Source organism: Cervus canadensis, chromosome 12 (genome assembly GCF_019320065.1).
Source record: "Cervus canadensis isolate Bull #8, Minnesota chromosome 12, ASM1932006v1, whole genome shotgun sequence".
In the NCBI taxonomy this organism is placed as follows: Eukaryota; Metazoa; Chordata; class Mammalia; order Artiodactyla; family Cervidae; genus Cervus; species Cervus canadensis.
The window spans coordinates 33,334,268-33,351,336 of NC_057397.1; the positions used below are offsets into that span (position 1 = coordinate 33,334,268).

At 37.4% G+C, this 17,069-nt stretch overlaps 1 protein-coding gene across 10 annotated transcripts in view; it reads right to left on the reverse strand.

Moving 5' to 3' along the window:
• Nucleotides 1–1,135: 1,135 nt before the first annotated feature.
• EYA1 (EYA transcriptional coactivator and phosphatase 1) overlaps nucleotides 1,136–17,069 on the reverse strand; it is a 179,954-nt gene continuing 164,020 nt past the window's right edge. For 5 of the 10 annotated variants that reach the window (XM_043484062.1, XM_043484056.1, XM_043484061.1 and 2 more), the window contains 2 exons: nucleotides 13,964–14,064; nucleotides 1,136–3,168 (listed from right to left, as the gene is read on the reverse strand). In XM_043484062.1, coding sequence (XP_043339997.1) covers nucleotides 3,088–3,168; nucleotides 13,964–14,064 — 182 coding nt within the window. In that variant the 3' untranslated portion in view covers nucleotides 1,136–3,087. Of the gene's footprint in view, nucleotides 3,171–3,195; nucleotides 3,312–13,963; nucleotides 14,065–17,069 lie in introns of those variants that run through there. The other 5 variants (XM_043484052.1, XM_043484053.1, XM_043484060.1 and 2 more) reach the window with 2 other exon arrangements.

A 17,069-nucleotide genomic window follows, 5' to 3' on the forward strand; every position in this document is an offset into this window, starting at 1 on the left:
TTTATTGAAGGGGGTATTATGAACAGTCAGTAAGACTATGGACATTGGAGGTGGGGAGAAGTTCAAGAGAAGGAGCTAACACTGTGTGCCATGATGGGAAAGAAGGTTCTGCATAGAAGGCTCTGGAGCTGAACATGGCTTGGGTGGATTGAGGGTGGAGGAAGTCACTGATGGTAGTGGGCAAGCTCTGAGTAGAGGTGAGGCAAGGATTCTTAGGGGCTGTTTGGTCTATTAAAGAACTCAGTTAACATGGACCGAAGGTTTGTTCGTAAGAATAATGAGAGACAATGTTGGAAAGAAAGTAGAGTTTGTATCTGAAAAGTCTAGAATGGCAGGGAGAGAAATGTGGCCTCTCATCTATGGACCAAAGTGTATCATGTTAGAAGTAGCACTTTAGAAAATCCATCATTTGAGGGTATGTGCTCCATTTGACTCTTTTCCATACTTTCTTCACCTGAGACCTAAAAGTCCCTCCACTCCCCACCCCTGACTTTCTCTACAGACATTCTCCAAATGTCTCACTCTTGGGCGACCAAGCATGCACAGACACTTCATTATTCAAGCCACTTGGCCAAACGTGTGCATGTGAAAAATGAACATCCTCGGCCTGAAGAATGAGTCAGACCACTGCATGTTTGATGTTCATGTGTTCTGTATGTGTGAATGTTGTGTTTCTAAGATGAAATCCCAGGAGGAAGCAAGTTGTGCTGTTATATAGCTTTGTCAGTGATGAAACTGGCCACATCTTAGAGATGTATGTTGTGGGCGTTCTTTACAGATGAAATGGAATGGAAACTAGTTTCCATTGCTGTCCCTTGGGTATTGAAGTGGCTAAATCTATGCTCTGACATCCAAGATACTTGATGCTGAATTCGGTTCCATAGCAGATAAATCTGAGTGAAGGTCTCGTTTATATAGTTTCAGAGGAAGTAAAAGGCTTTTCCATTCATCTGTTCTTAATGGTGATCAAAGAGACAGCTGTTATTCTCCTAGCTTAGTTCCTTGCAAGGGCTGATAAAGCCATTACTACAGTTGCTCCATACAGCTTCCTTTTGTTGGACTATGAGTGTTCTACCACCACCAAGATCCTGCTATTTTACAGAACCAAAAGATGAAGAAAATACTGACAGGGAGCTTACAGTACTTCACAAATCAGTTTTATTAATTTAAACACAAACTGAAGAAAAAGTCTGTACACAGTTGTGGACACGACACACCTTTATACAGTAAGGCCAAGATAAACTTTAGTCTTTTCAGTTTGCAGAGTACAAAAACATAAAATGGAAAGGCTAAAAAACTGTTGACTTCTGTTTGCTTCAAGCAAGAGAGGAAAAAAACAATTGAATTCAATGATTAAACAATTTGGAGATATTCACAACTGACTAATTCTAGCAGCAACATGAAACCTTAGGAAAGGATAGGGCAGCTCTGTAGCTACTTTGGGTCAAAGCTGGTGGGTTTTTTTCCCTCCAATATACTATTAAAGAAAATTCATCCAAAAAGTAATTTCATGACAATGGAAGGCCTTTAGATGAGAGAAACTAGTGTCTAGATAAACTGATGGATTGCTTTTGGATAAACTTTTTTGGGGGTATTACAAATGTGACAAACTTCATTTCTCAGATTTATGCTTGTCATATAATTAGAATGGGGGTGAAAAGAGTAGCATTATTTTCTTGGTGATGATGACTGGACCATGTCCCACTGCTGGCAATGAACTTTTCTGGGAGGTGGGGGTGGGAGGTGTAGGGAAAGAGAAAGAACATGAATATAAGGAAGTAATACAAAGTTGTGCTGATTTGCAGATATGTGGTGATGGCCTTCCTTAAACAAGAAAATATCATCTGGACACATGATAGTGTCCCTTTGCTAATGTCCAATTCATGAACCATTTCATTTATAAAATCTATCCATCATCTACATTCTTTCTGAGGGAAGAAGCATTTGAATAACTGTCCTTTGCCAAATAGCTATACTACATTAATGCTAAAAATGAAAAAGTGAGGTTTTAAGAGGACTTGTCTTCCCCCTCAATTGTTTAAGACACTGATGTGTTATTTACCAAGGCCCTCCTAACAGCATTTTTTTTTTAAAAAGTACAGATTGGGAAAAAAAAAATTAGAAAACAAAATCCTATTAACACTTGACATCCATGCTTTTGGTCTTGACAACATGATCTTAAAAAAAAAAAAAAAAAAAATCCATTATCTACATATTTATACCCAGTACTTGGAGAAGGCCCTGCATGTCTGTGCAGGTCCACCTCATACTTTACTATCAAGGCATTGCTACCTTTCAATATCATTTTCCTAAACAATATGTAAAAGAATCATCCATTATTACAAATTTACACCAAAAATTCTTTCTGTACATGATTGTCTCAGTGATGTACATATTATACGTTTAAATTAGACATATTTTAAACTACTTTGCAATGTGCTAAAATTCAAAGTACTTGCTGTGTCGTGAGGCCAGGGCCTTCGATTGCTTCTGTCATCATGCTACTGTCTCTTCAGTTATCTGATGTCAAAAGTCTGTTTGCGTGAACTGTATGGTTCTTGAATTATACCTCGATGAAGCTGTGTTTTTTTTTTTTTTAAAAAAAGTCTGTTCATAAATAAGTAGAGATGTACAGAAGACCCTGGGTATGAGACACCAGAAAAAGTAAACCTTTACAAGAAAAATCCCCCCACTGGTACTCAGGAAACCCATTTCAGTCTTTGTTGTGCAATCGAGTTTGCTGTACTGGAGAAGCTGTTTCATGTCACATTGAAGATGCCAGAAACATAGAGCGTCTGCAGGTCCTTTCTTCACAGGTTCGAACCATGGTTGGTTAATGTGGCCAAGACACGCCGCACTGTGCCAGAACATTCTCCTGGCTTATTTGCAACGGATTCACAGTACTAGGAGTCAACAGCTGTTCTGAAGAAAGGGGTGTGGTGTGAGGTGGAGGCGAGGACCCACAGCGGCTGGGTGTCAAAATTCTGAAATGTTAGTTTGGAGTCCGGCGCCCACTTGGGACTCCGCCTGGTGGACATGTCCCCCGGTCACAGGGCGGCTGTGCGGCTTCAAAGTGCTGGGTGACTGTTACAGGTACTCCAGTTCCAGGGCGTGATGGAGGGCCATGAGGTCCGAGTGACTGGAGACCCTCCAGAAGGGCATGGCGTGCTGCGGAGGGGCAGACAATGTGGTGAGGACGGAGGACACTGCCGGCACCAGCCCTGGGGGCTGCTCTGTCAGGCCCCTCACGCACGGCCCACCCCCTTTATTCCCAACTGTGAAAACTGCCCGTTAAGGTCTCAGCATCACATCTGTTTAAAACAAAAGTCCAAACTTACTCCTCCCCTAAGAATACCAGTGTGCGTTTTAAAATGCAATTCGGGAGTCTGTTTTTTTTTAAGAGGGTGATGGGTATTTCTTAAGCAGACCTACACTGCCACTTGAATGCCGATTCCAAACTTCAAATAAAACCCAGTAGCTGTGAACAAAAACGTGTCAAATATTTGCCTTTCAAAATCTGGATCCAATGGGGCTTTCATGCTGCAAGTTTAAGCGATTTTCCTTAGTTGGTAGTATTTTACATTTTGTAAAATTTGATTTTAGAACTAAAATCAAATTTTGATTTTAGAAGCAATTTTTTTTTCATTTATTTCCATCAGGCATTGTCCACACTGACCTTAAAACAACATTACCATATGGCAAAATTTTAAATGAACATCTAAGGTAGCTTTTTCAGCTTTTTTTGGTGGTAGTTTAAAACATCAATCTAAAAATCTGCCTTATATGATGGGGATATCTTTGTAAAACATCTGAATTAACCAGAGACAAGAAAAACAGCCCCTTTCTCCCCCCAAAAATTTCATCATCCATGAAGGATAAAAACATGATTATCAACTTTATGGCTCAAAAACATTATAAGTATGTATCAGCAAAATCTTTTTAGATAAGAGAAAGATAATCATCACCTTTCAGAGAATAAAATTCTATTAAGCCCACAGAATACATTTTTTTTTAACACAAAAAATAATGTGAAGGTCTGAGTATAATTCATAATTATAGTTCTAGGGAGTTTTTAAACAATTCAGACTATTAGGAGAATATGACATGAAAACAAATAGAATTTGGAACTGAGGAGTTTTGGGAGGACTATCTAAGTGACAGTAGAAGCTACTATTTTGGCATAGATCACATACCCATTATTATTCTGGGGATGCAAAATAGTTACTTATTGACAATGTCTTTGTCTCAAGTGATCCGCTAAAAACATATACCATAGTCCAATATCACATGTAGGCCTTTCTGGATTCTATACTATTTTAGGGTATCTCTATTTTTGTTATCCTTTAATAACAGTTCAGTACCAAGTACTAGAGATCTCTTTTCAAATATTTATGATGTTCCACTGGGCAACTTTAGATCATAAAAATATACTATACTATTTTGCATTCATTCATTAGAGATTTTTGTGTTTGCATGCATGGCATAGAAGACACCCCTGACTAACCCTTTCATAGTCTGTGGTTGAGTAGTAGACATGAACAGCAATCATGCAAGTTCACCTCAAAGGAGGAGGAGGAGGCGATTCCCTTTGCCTGGGGAACTGAGGGAGACACTTGGTAAGAGGAGAGAGGTAATAACTGAACTAGTTATGAAAGGATGATCGTTCAGAAGAGCACTGCAATGGCTGTGTGTGTGTGTGAAGGGGCAGAGGATGAAGGACAAGGTCATTGTTAGAATACTAGCTGAGTGAGAGAAAGACATGGCTCTGACATTATTGGCTAAAGGAGTCAAATGGTGCAAGACCTGGTTCGTCCTGTTAAAGAGTTTATTAATAATAATAGTTATTATGAACATTTAATATTAATTATAAAAAGACTGAGTCTAGGGAAGAGAACAGGGGATTCAAACATGTGTTAAATAATTATATTGCAAAATAACATTTTCTCTAAGTAGGCACGTACCAATGTGAAGCTTTTATGGATCAACAAGAGCTTCCCAGACCCAGTAAGTACAAAGTAAATAATTTTTTTCCTGAATCAGTGTTTAGCTTGGAACAAATATTTCTTATATCAAATCAGAGAGTGATGGTGGCAAAAGAGGAAAAGAAAAGCAGGTTCTAGAATGAGGAGACCTGGGTTATACTCTCAACTCTGACTTTAGTAACATGACTTTGAATCATGACATCTCCTTGGAGCCCTAGTTTGTTTATTTGTAAAGTAACGGGTTAGGGGAAATGACTCAGGGTTGCTCCTAGGTTTAATAAAGTCAATAACTTTTTCATTAAAGTATTACTTGTTCAGCACTATAGCTAGAGCAGATTTATAAAATAATATACATACATAACATATCCTCCACTGCCAAGAACCAGCAGGCAAGATATATCTGCTGAAACTTTTTTATTACAATGTAAGGCAGTGTGGGACTAAGACTCAAAATGACCTAGCCAGCACATCAGGTAAGAAAAATAAAAGCATCAGAATTGGAAAGGAAGAAGTAAAACTATTTGCAGATGACATGATTTTATGTATAGAAAATCCTAAAGACACCAACAAAAAACTGTTAGATCTAATCAATGAATTCAACAAAGTTGCAGGATACAAAATTAGCCTACAAAAATCAGCATTTCTATACACTAAAACCAAATTGTCCAATGATAAAATGATTCCATTTACAATAACATCAAAAACAGTAAAAGTGAAGGATTTCTACACTGAAAACTATAAGACACAGATGAAAGAAACTGAAGAAGACACAAATAATAAATGGAAAGGTATGTTAAGCTCATGATTAGAAGAACAAATGTTGTTAAAATGTTCACACTATGTGTGCATCCTTAGTTGCTCAGTCGTCTGACTCTTTGCAACCCCATGTACTATTGCCTGCCAGACTCCTCTGTCCTTGGAGATTCTCCAGGCAAGAATACTGGAGCGGGCTGCCATGCCCTCCTCCAGGGGATATTCCCAACCCAGGGATAGAACCCAGGTCTCCCGCATTGCAGGCAGACTCTGTACTCTTCTGAGCCACCACCTACAGATTCAGTGCGATCTCTGTCAAAGTTCCAGTAGCGATTTTTACAGCAGTAGAAAAAACAATCCTAAAATGTACATGGAGCTAAAAGACCTCAAATTGCTAAGCCAATCCTGAGAAAGCACAAAGTGGGAGGCATCACACTTCTGATTTCAGGCTGTATTATAAAGCTGTGGTAATCAAAACAGTATATAATAGAATGAAAACAGATACATAGAAAATGGAACAGAATCAACAGCCCAGAAACAAAGCCATGTATATATGCTAAACTAATATAAGGGAGCCAAGAATACTCAATGGAGAAAAGATGGTCTCTTCAATAAATGTTGCTGGGAATACTGGCTAGTCACATATTCTTTTATAAAAGAATGAAAGAATTAACCTGTAAAAGAAGGAAACAACCTAAAAGGGACTAAAGGCTTAAATGTAAGACCAAGAACCATATAAAACTCTTGTAAGAAAACACTGGGGAAAAACTCCTCGACATCAGCCTTGGTAATGATTTTTTGGATCTGACACCTAAAGCACAAGCAAGCAAAATAAACATGTAGACTATATCAAACTAAAAAGTTTCTGCACAGCAAAAGAAATGATTGACAAAATGAAAAGATAACCTACAGAATGAGGAAAAAAAATTTGTAAACTATATTCTGATAAGGGGTTAATATCATAAAACTCAATAGCAAAACAATCTAATTTAAAAATTGGGCAGAATAGACATTTTTGTAAAGAAGATAAACAGATGGCCAACAAGTATGTGAATTAGCGCTCACCATCACTAATTAGGGAAATGTAAGTCAAAATCACAACGTGATAATCACCTCACACCTGTTAGAACAGCCTTCATCAAAAAGATAAGGGGTAACAAATGCTGATGAAGAGGTAGGGAAAAGAGACCCCTTATGCACTGTGGGTCAGAATGTAAACTGGTATAATCAGTATGGAAACGAGTCTGGCGGTTCCTTAAAAAATTAAAAACAGAACTACCACATGACTAAACAATCCCACTTCTGGGTATATACATGCCCGAAGGAAATGAAAATAATACATTAAACAGATATCTGCATCTTCACGTTCACAGCAGAACTATTACAATACTCAAGACATGGAAACAACCTGTGTCCAACAGATGAATGGATAAAGACATTGTGAGATTATACTACATATAGATGCAGTTATTCAGATGGATGAAATGGGACTTAATGGACATGAATTTGAGCAAACTCTGGGAGACAGTGGAAGACAGAGGAGCCTGGTGTGCTACAATCAATGGGGTGGCAAAGAGTCATACAGGACTTAGCGAATGAACAAAAACAATAACATGGAGATACTCCATCGGGTAACTAGAGCCTTGAAACCAAAACAGCTAACAATAGCCTAAACTGATGTGTGTGTGATTCGTTTATCAAGATTAGGCATATGTTGAGAAAAATGGGCACCAAGACCTAACTTTTGGGAAGTAGCACATGTTTTTGGGTCACTAGAACCAAAATATTCCCTAATGGGAAGATGATGACACATCCTTTCTGTTCCTTTTGCCCACATGTGCAGTTTTCCAAATTTTCTTCTGCCACCTTTCCTGTCTGGTATTTTGCATTTATCCCTTCTGGTTATACATAAGATCAGTAATATAAAAAGCTGTGTGTGTGGACATTCACATGTAATTTGAATTTTGCTGAATTATTAAAAAGTATTTCAAAACCATAAAAGCACATAGCCTTTGCCCTAGGCATTACACTTCTAGGAATTTATCCCACAAATATATGGATACTTGCCCACACATGAACCACATAAGAACTGTCTGTAATAGTAAATACTGGAAACCACCAAAATGTTGAGCCCCAGGGGACTTGTTAAATTATAGCACATCAGTGTAATGAAATTCTGATGTGGTCATTTATAAGCATTAGAGATACAGAGCTCCATGTGCTCCTGATATGAAATAACTACCAGGATATATATTAAGTGAAAAAAAAAAAAAGGTATAGAAAAAAGTATATAATTACAATTTGTATAAAAAATAAAAAACTTATCTGTGCTTTCCTATGCATATATGTAGAAAATTTGCACATGGAGGTACAAATACTTCACAAATTGTAAATAGATTATTCTGAGAATTTATGAAATTTTCAGCACAGCTTTGCTCTATGACTATTTGTATATCTGCATTCCCCTCTGGACAAAGTGTGCACTTTAAAGATGAAATCCAATTTAAGATCTGGCATATAGTTTGTGCTCATTAAGTTAAATAAGTGTAATGGCTTTAGAATAAAATTCTGTAATCAGTGTTAGTAATCCCTTTGTCTCACTTAAAACTAAAAGCAAAAACTTGCATCAAAAATACTGTCTTTTTTTTTTTAACAAAAGTCCTTATTTTTCTCCCAAATAAACTCAGAATCAAGCACTATGAAGCAGATTCTTAGCTTCATCTTGGTTTTGGGCAAGGTTTGGGATACACATTGAAAATGGACATTTTTGATGAAGCTGCTCTTATTATGCAGAATAATGGATTCTTGCCATACCCCCTTCCCTCCATGTTATTCACAAGAGATTCATTTTAAGTGGTTCCCTGAAAAGTAAATAAAGTCAGAGTTATAAAACAAGGCCATTTTGCTCCAGAAACCAAAACTGCTGTCAGTGTGCAGAAGACTATTACTTACATTTTGATTTTCAAATCATGCTTAACTATTTTCACTGGAGGAATGTTAGGAAAACAAGAAACTTTGTGGTTAAAAAAAAGCATGGCAAATTTTGACAACAAAAGACATACATACATCAAAGGAAGATATTGACAGGTAGGGAGATAGTTTCTCTGAACAGTCTTTCTAGGAACAAAGAGGTGCTTGAAGAAAACTCTTACAAGAGATCTTTTTTAGAATTTGCTTATTTCTTCTAGGGTGAAAAACTGAAAGCATTTCCTCTAAGATCAGAAATAAGAAAAGGATGTCCACTCTCACCACTATGTTTCAACATCGTTTTGGAAATCCTAGCCACATCAATCAGAGAAGAAAAAGAAAAGGAATACAAATTGGACCAGAAAACTACTAGAGCTCATCAATGAATTTGGTAAAGTTATAGAATACAAAATGACACAGAAATCTCTTGCATTCCTATATATTAGCAATGAGAGATCAGAAAAAGAAAACCGTAATTAAAAAAGAAACACACACCCCAGTGTTCATTGCAGCAATATTTACAATAGCCAGGACATGGAAGCAATCTAAATGTCCATCAACAGAGCAATGGATAAAGAAAATGTGGTACACATATACAATGGAAATATCAGCCATAAAAAGAATGAAATAATGCTATTTGCAGCAACATGGATGGACCTTACTAAGTGAAGGAAGTCGGACACAGAAAGACAAATACCATATCACTTAAATGTGGAATCTAAAAGAACAGTACAAATGAAGTTATTTACAAGACAAAGAGTTACAGATGTTAAAGCAAGCTTATGGTTACCAGGGGATAAGGCAGGGGGAGAGATAACTTGGAATTGACATAAACACACTAATTAATATATATATTAATTATTATTATATATATAATTATATATATATATACACACAATGTATATATATATATACACACAAGACCTAGTGTTGCAAAGAGTCGGACACGACTGAAGTGACTGAGCATGCAGATATAGCCCAGGGAACTCTACTCAACAGTCTTAATGACCTACATGGGGACAGAATCTAACAAAGAGTGGATATATGTATAATTGATTTACTTTGCCATACATGTGAAACTAATACAACATTGCAAATCAACCATACTCCAATAAAAAAAATTTTTTTTAGATCTTTTTAGAATAATGTTTTTTTAAAAACAAAGGTATCTCTAACCTTTTCTCTTTGAAGGAATGTTTTTTAATGATACAAATTATAGAATTAGATCAAATTACTGATGAAACTCCTGGCATTGTACTGGAAGAGAGAGCAACGGTGACAGCAGATTTTGAGCATAACAAAAACAGGTAATTGGCAGAATACTTCCTAGTTTTCATTCCTGGGCTAAAAAAAAAACAAACAAACACAGTACATCTAGCAAAAGAACATCATTTAGGGAGATGAAAGACATCTCTACCGGTAGGAGGCAAGAGTGTTGTACTAGATTTTTAAAAGGACACAGGAAACTAAGACACAAGCTAAATGGTTAAAACTGATTTAGAAGAAAAGCAAAATGTTTTGATTTTGCAAATCATTTTAGTACTCACTCTTGCAGCACTTCACTGTTTCACTGTCAGTCTTATTTAGTAATCTGAAATGCTTATGAACCAAATTATACACTAGAATTAGTGATTTATTTTTAAAATTTTAATCATGAGTGTAAAATGGGGAGAACACTTGACACAGTTCTAAATACCTCCCAAAAGGAAATAAACATTGCACACTATAAAATTATTTAAATCAAATCGTATTTAAGATGTCTAAGTGAAGTTTATAATTTGAAGGAACTTTGTGCGGAATCTCAAAGATATAATCAGCTTCATATCTTAGTTTGGTAGCTTTCAAGCCATGTGATCTTGGCCAAAGTATTCACCTTCCTGTGACATCTGAATCACAGGTGCAATTTTTAGAAATCTGAGTATTTCTGAAAAATCTGTACAATTTACAAACACACATAAAGATCTTACAACTCCGGGTTACAGTCTCATTAGAGTTTCCAAGCTGGTAGGTCTCCAAGTGCAGAGTTCCTTTGTAACAGAGTACTGCACTGATCACAAACACTTATCCCAAGAAACTAAAACAAAGTTGAAGCTCCAAGTTCTCATTCATGGTCAAACAATTTAAAGAGGATGTTCTTTGTAAGCAGTTGTCTAATTTTTTTTTTTTTTTTGGTACAGGTATGTGTGTTTGTCCTGAATAAAAAGAATAATATGTCCAAGGGATAAACAGTGGAAACAATTTTAACTGCTCTTCAGAGGGAACAAATACTCTCAGTACTGTTCCTACTTTCAATTCTAACATCAAACCAGTAATTCCTTTTCTTTTTCCATGTTGTGTTCACCCACACAAATATCTAAGAAAGAAAACTTCTCAGAAAGGCTTAGGAGGAAACTGGTCTACAGAATCCTCGACTGGGGACCAAAGACTTGACTTATGTCTTTTTTTTTTTTTTTCATATTAAGTCATCACTTTCATAAACATTCTTCTGTCTACCACAAGCTAGAAAGCCACATTTTGGCTTCTCTTTAAAATATTTTGCTGAATACCAGATGGAGAAGGACCAGCTTGGAGGGCACATTTCACACCTTGGCCCTGGGCCATCCTGGCATGCAATTCTGTTCTTCAATTCTATGATGCTCAGAGGTGCAAAACTATTCCATGTTCCCATCGCCACTAGGAGGTCTTGTCTAGAAATGGCAGGGGATTACAGAGGCTTTCTCAGGAAAAAGACTTGAGTCTCGATTTGCACCAAATATTCTCTTTAACTCTCCAGGGTTGAGTTTGGGGCACTTTCTTTAGTCTAGGAAAGATTTCTTTTTATGAAGACAGCCCAAAGGGCTAACAGATGTACCTGATGACAATGGCCATTGGTGAAGCTGGAATGCAGAGTGAGTGCTTAGATGGCAAATACTGCTTAGAATCAAGTTTTTAAAAAGTGTGGGTGGGTCTCCACCAGTGCTGATCACACCTGGGGACACTGTAATCCTGGGCATATGGTGTATCTATGAATATGAGAAATAATCTATTATTTATAGAATTAGGGTCAGTTTCTATGCTTTGGTGGGTTTTCCTGGTGGCTCAGATGGTAAAGAATCAGCCTGCAATGCAGGAGACATGGGTTCAATCCTTGGGTCAGGAAGATCCCCTGGAGAAGGTCATGGCAACAACCCACTCCAATATTCTTGCCTGGAGAACTCCACAGACAGAGCCTGGCAGGCTACAGTCCATGGGATCACAAGGAGTCAGACACAACTAAGCGACTTACACTTTCTATGCTTTTACTGGAATTCAGGGTTACTGAAGGTGAATTTACCATTCTTGGACTCTGTTAACGAGGCTGGCCATGTGCCATACTCCATCTATTGTGTGGTGCCATTTCTGGAATATACTGTCATATTCCAGAAGAGCTTGCCTCCTTTATGGATATATATTGTCATTTCTATGAGTGAGGGTGTGGGCAAGAGATGAAAAAATTATCCTATTGGTTAATCTCAAAATATTTAAAGCTCTTCAACTTAAGAAATATTAGAGCATGACTGTGCCAAGATTTAGGGAGTTGTAAAAGAGAAATGAAGACTGAGGGTCAAACAAAAGTCAATCAAAATATAAGATTCCTACCTCTCAGGAGCTCATACTTAACTGCTGAGACAGGCACAAATAGTTAATAATAATGGCTGCCACTTGTTGCATACTTCATAGGTATCGGCTCTGTTTTATATCTTAACAACTTATTTACCAGAGACATATCAATATATCTCTTGTTACTTGAATGTTATTGACCAGAGTGTTTCAATATTCACTTAGGTAACAAATTGCCGGCCACAGTTGCTAGATTCTGCAAAAGTCTCACAGTCAATAATGTGTTAACTAAATCTAAACCTTAAAATAGCCCCACGAGCTAGGTGCTGCTATTGTCCCTATGTATAGATAAAGAAAGAGAAGGATAAAGTAACCTGTTCAGAGCTGGTAAATGATAGAGCTGCAATTCAAATGCAGGCTGTCTGGCTCAAGAATCCAAATTATTTCCCATAGCTTCTCCAATTAAGGACTGACTTCCCTGGTGGTTCAGATGGTATAGAGTCTTCCTGCAATGCTGGAGACTCGGGTTTGATCCCTGGGTCAGGAAAATCCCCTGGAGAAGGGAATGGCTACCCACTCCAGTATTCTTGCCTGGAGAACTCCATAGACAGAGGAGCCTGGTGGGCTACAGTCCCTGGGGTTGCAAAGAGTCGGACATGACTGAGTGACAAACAATTTCACTTTTTTCGCTTTCTCCAATTATAGAATAAGTGGTGCTACTTATAACTGAGTTCTTACAAACAATAGAAACAGAAAAGGTGGTACATAAACTGGATTTTGAAACATGAGGAAGACAGTGACATTCAGGCCCTGGGGAAAGGAGCAACAGCAGGGAGGAAGCCCTGGGTGTGGCCAAAGGAAGGTAAGCAGACCAATGTGCCTACAGTGTTTAAGGGGCAAGAGTGGAGGAGCCTGAAAGGTAGGTTGTTACTAGATTGTGTAGACCCTGAATGCCTGGCTAAGGAATGTGGTCCCCTCTCCTTCTCCCTTTTAAAATGTGATGAAGGACATTCATGAGAAAGCTTTTGCTAAAGGAAATGACAGAATTATACTTGCAGGGATGCAGAAAAATAGAAAGAAATATGATGGGTAAACTGGGTTAAGAGACCTAATAGTTAGGTCTGCTTCCTTCCTCCTTTCTGCGCATCCCCAAAGGGTTAATTCACTGACCTCGTGATCAAAAGAAGATACTATACTCTAGGGCAGAAAGTTTTGCATCCTAGCTCTCATCAGCTGGTAGGGTCTTTCTGAACTGATGTTTAGAGGGTTCTCTGAATTGATGTTTAGAAGGTTCATAGGCTACATCCAGGCTTAGGTAACAAAGGTTTAATCACCTGGTGATGTCTGCCATGGGTGCAGAGAGGGGCATGCTGGCATTAGCAGGCATGTATGCTGTCTCTATTCCAGGTGACAGATGCAGAGCTAAGCCTCCTTTTCTGTTCCCCAAGTCCACGTTCTGTGAAGATGAACCATCCATGACCCCTGAACTTGTGAATATCACTCTTCAAAAAGATTATTTCAATAATGATTTAATTCTACTCTGCCCTTGATCAGTGCTTACAGTTCTGAACGCATTCACAATCTGTTTCAGAGAAATGGAATGTGTTTAAATGATCCAGCTCAGAATTTTGAGGACTAAGAAAAATTAAAGGGCACAAGAAACACCAGTGAGGAACACTCACCTTTTTTGCCCCTTGTTCCTCTTCCACACCATCTCCTATGACAACATACACCACTTTTCTTCCAAACCTCTGAATTATTCTCTCAAAACAGCTTTCCTTTCCTAATGAACAAAAGTAAATTATAAAAAAATGTAAACTTTGGGTAAGTCAGCACTCTAGGACTTAAACTTTTTATATAAAATGCTTTCTTTATGCTTCTGATCCAACTCTATCATAGTTGTGTGAACTAGGAAAAGCATGCTTTTACATGCCATTTGGGGAGTATGCAGAACAGCACAATACAGCAAAAACTGTAAATGAATTACCCACGTGGCATCCTGTCCCTGGGAAATTGACAATTTTAGTACTTTTTCCTCCCAGACTCATTTATTAAAAAGTAGGATCTAGTCATTCACAGTATAAATTTGGTAGAAAAAGTATTGTTTTGTAGTAGTACTTTGCCCACTCTGAGCTGAGACTAAACAAAATCATGCCATTCTGCTAATATATTTTAACTTGATTTAAAAAATGTTTCATGATCTATCAAACACTGAATATAATATCTGACTGACAGGCCATTGAGAAGGATGAACAAAACTGAAGGATTGGTTTTGTTACGGCAAGAGAAATCAAACACTGGATGTAGTTTATCCCTTCATTTTCAGGTTGGAATACTTCTTTGAATCAAAGACACCCCCCAAGGCCAAATGTATTGACTGGAAATATTCTTGGAAAACTATTTCTGAAATGAATGTCAGGTAATTTGGGGCCCTCCAAGAGCATGCTTGCCTGACCCAGGCATCTAATGTTCAGTAAAACACTTTCCTAGAGGAAAAGCGGGATCAAGGTAACAGGATACCTTTATCTGCCTATTATCTTTCCCATGTCAAGACTTAGTTTGGGCTCCAGTGGCAGCTATGCTGTCAGCACATCCCTGCGGTTAATGCAGTCATTGTTGCTTCATAGAACAGGAACTGGGGTTCCAAGTCCAGGGCTGCCAATAAGGTCATTTTAATGGACAATGGGACAGTTTATAGTTTTCAGATGTGAATGGCTGAGCGGGACCTGTACCTCTTTCAAATAAGGATCAGATATACACACGAACAAATTGCTTGTTTGCTTAAACAAATGTCTGCTTTATATTTGTATTTTGCACTAAAATCTCTAGTTTGCATCTGACAGAATGAAATGGAGCCAGCCTTATTCAAAGATGTCATTTCAATGCTTCTGTAGTTGCTCACTAACCTGTGAAATATTAAATCACTTTGAGAAACAAATACAAAGGCTGGTTTTCACTGCAAAAAAATATACAACCGAACACTTGGATGTCATGAAACTTTCTTTTCCCCCTTAGAGGGAAATGTTTGCATGTTTTTGTAAAGTTTCCTCTTCACAGGAAAAGGAAGGTAAACTCAATGTGACTTTAAAATAAAGCTGTGATGGACAAATTCTCACCCAAGGTTCATTGCGAATACACAATAAGAATTAATATGATGAAGTTCACTTTTAGAGGTTAATTTGAGGTCTTACATGGAATTTTGATTTTGATGTATCCATTTTGTCTGAAAGAACATCACAGCTCTCTGCTGAATGAGAGACCAGTCCCTTTCCTTCTCTGATTTTGCCATTTTGCCTACGGTAAAAATCCCTGGCTTTTCTGCACTGATCCCCATATTACATCTCATTTGATGGCAAGATTAGCAGTAATTAACAGGAGTTTCAGTCTCTATTTTTATTAGTAAAAAAAAAAAAATCACAGGAATGTGATTCTACCACTGGTTTTGAGATCACTTCTACCACTGTACAGTATTTAAATTGAACTTTTATTCTATACTGAAAAAAATTCCAATATTGCAAACAATATGTCCATTAAAAATACTTTCTTGATTGTTATTATAATTTCCTATTATCCTCACATTTTCAGATTATTTGGGATTAAACTTCAACTTGCAGAACATGTAATATACTATTATTCCTTTCCTTCTAGGAAGTTAAGTACTATCCCTTGTATATTATATGCTTATTTGGAATATGTTCTTTCTTTCATATGCCTTTAAATAAAACCTTATCTTGGATCCCTGTTCACAAAACATGATTTCTCTTAATTGATACACATAAAGACCTGAGTTAATGGAAATTGATTACTAATTTATGTGAGAACATGTAAAAATTCTGGGTATATCAGGCTACTAGGAATTCTTTGTTTTATAAGGGTCTTCTAGTTTTCTGTTCTTGGCCCTTCTCAGAAGGCAGCAGTCATTCTCAAACTCCAACTATTTCCAACTTTATAGGGTTATTTGAATATCCTACAGTTCTTCAAATTCACATAAGTAGGATCAAACTCTTATTTTTGTCATCAAACCTGATTTCCCCATCAGCTAATAGTGTCAATACTGATGCAGTTGCCTAAACGAAACCTCTATTGTCAGTTTTCTTCTGAATAAACAACCATATATTCATCCATTTCATTCAACATTGAGTACCTACTATGTGCTAGGCCCTATGGCTACAATGATGAATAATACAGACAGACTCAGTTATCAAGGAGGCTGTGAACAAATAACTAAACAAGTAATTTTTTAGTGATAATTTAGTAAATTCTTTGAAGAGAAGAACAAGTCAGAGATAGATAGTCTGTTTTGCCCCTTTTTCTTTAGCCAGAAACAACCTTCTTCCCACTTACCAGGACACTCATCCTCTGTCCCTAGGACTCAATTATATAACATTTACCTCATCATAGCAACATATAAGGCCACTTAAAATCCAAATCTACCTTGCCAGCTACCCATGAACACTGTATGTTAATCACCCAGGAAAACTCACAAGTCCCTCAGCAGGGAATACATTTTAATTTCTCTGTTGCTTTGTTCTCACTAGCCATCTGCCTATATAAAAACTCTTATATACCCTTCTATACCCAGCTCTAATGTCATACCTTCCCTTTAACTTTCACTGACACTTGCCCTTCTGCCTCCTTCTGAGTGGGACTGAATGCTCACCCACTGAAGTGTACACTTGGGCACTTACTGGTAGGATCCCTCAGTGTGTGGAATGGTTTGCTGGGCCTTAGACTCAGAGATCTACTCTAACCCTCAACTTTACTAGCTATTAACTTAAACTGACTGAC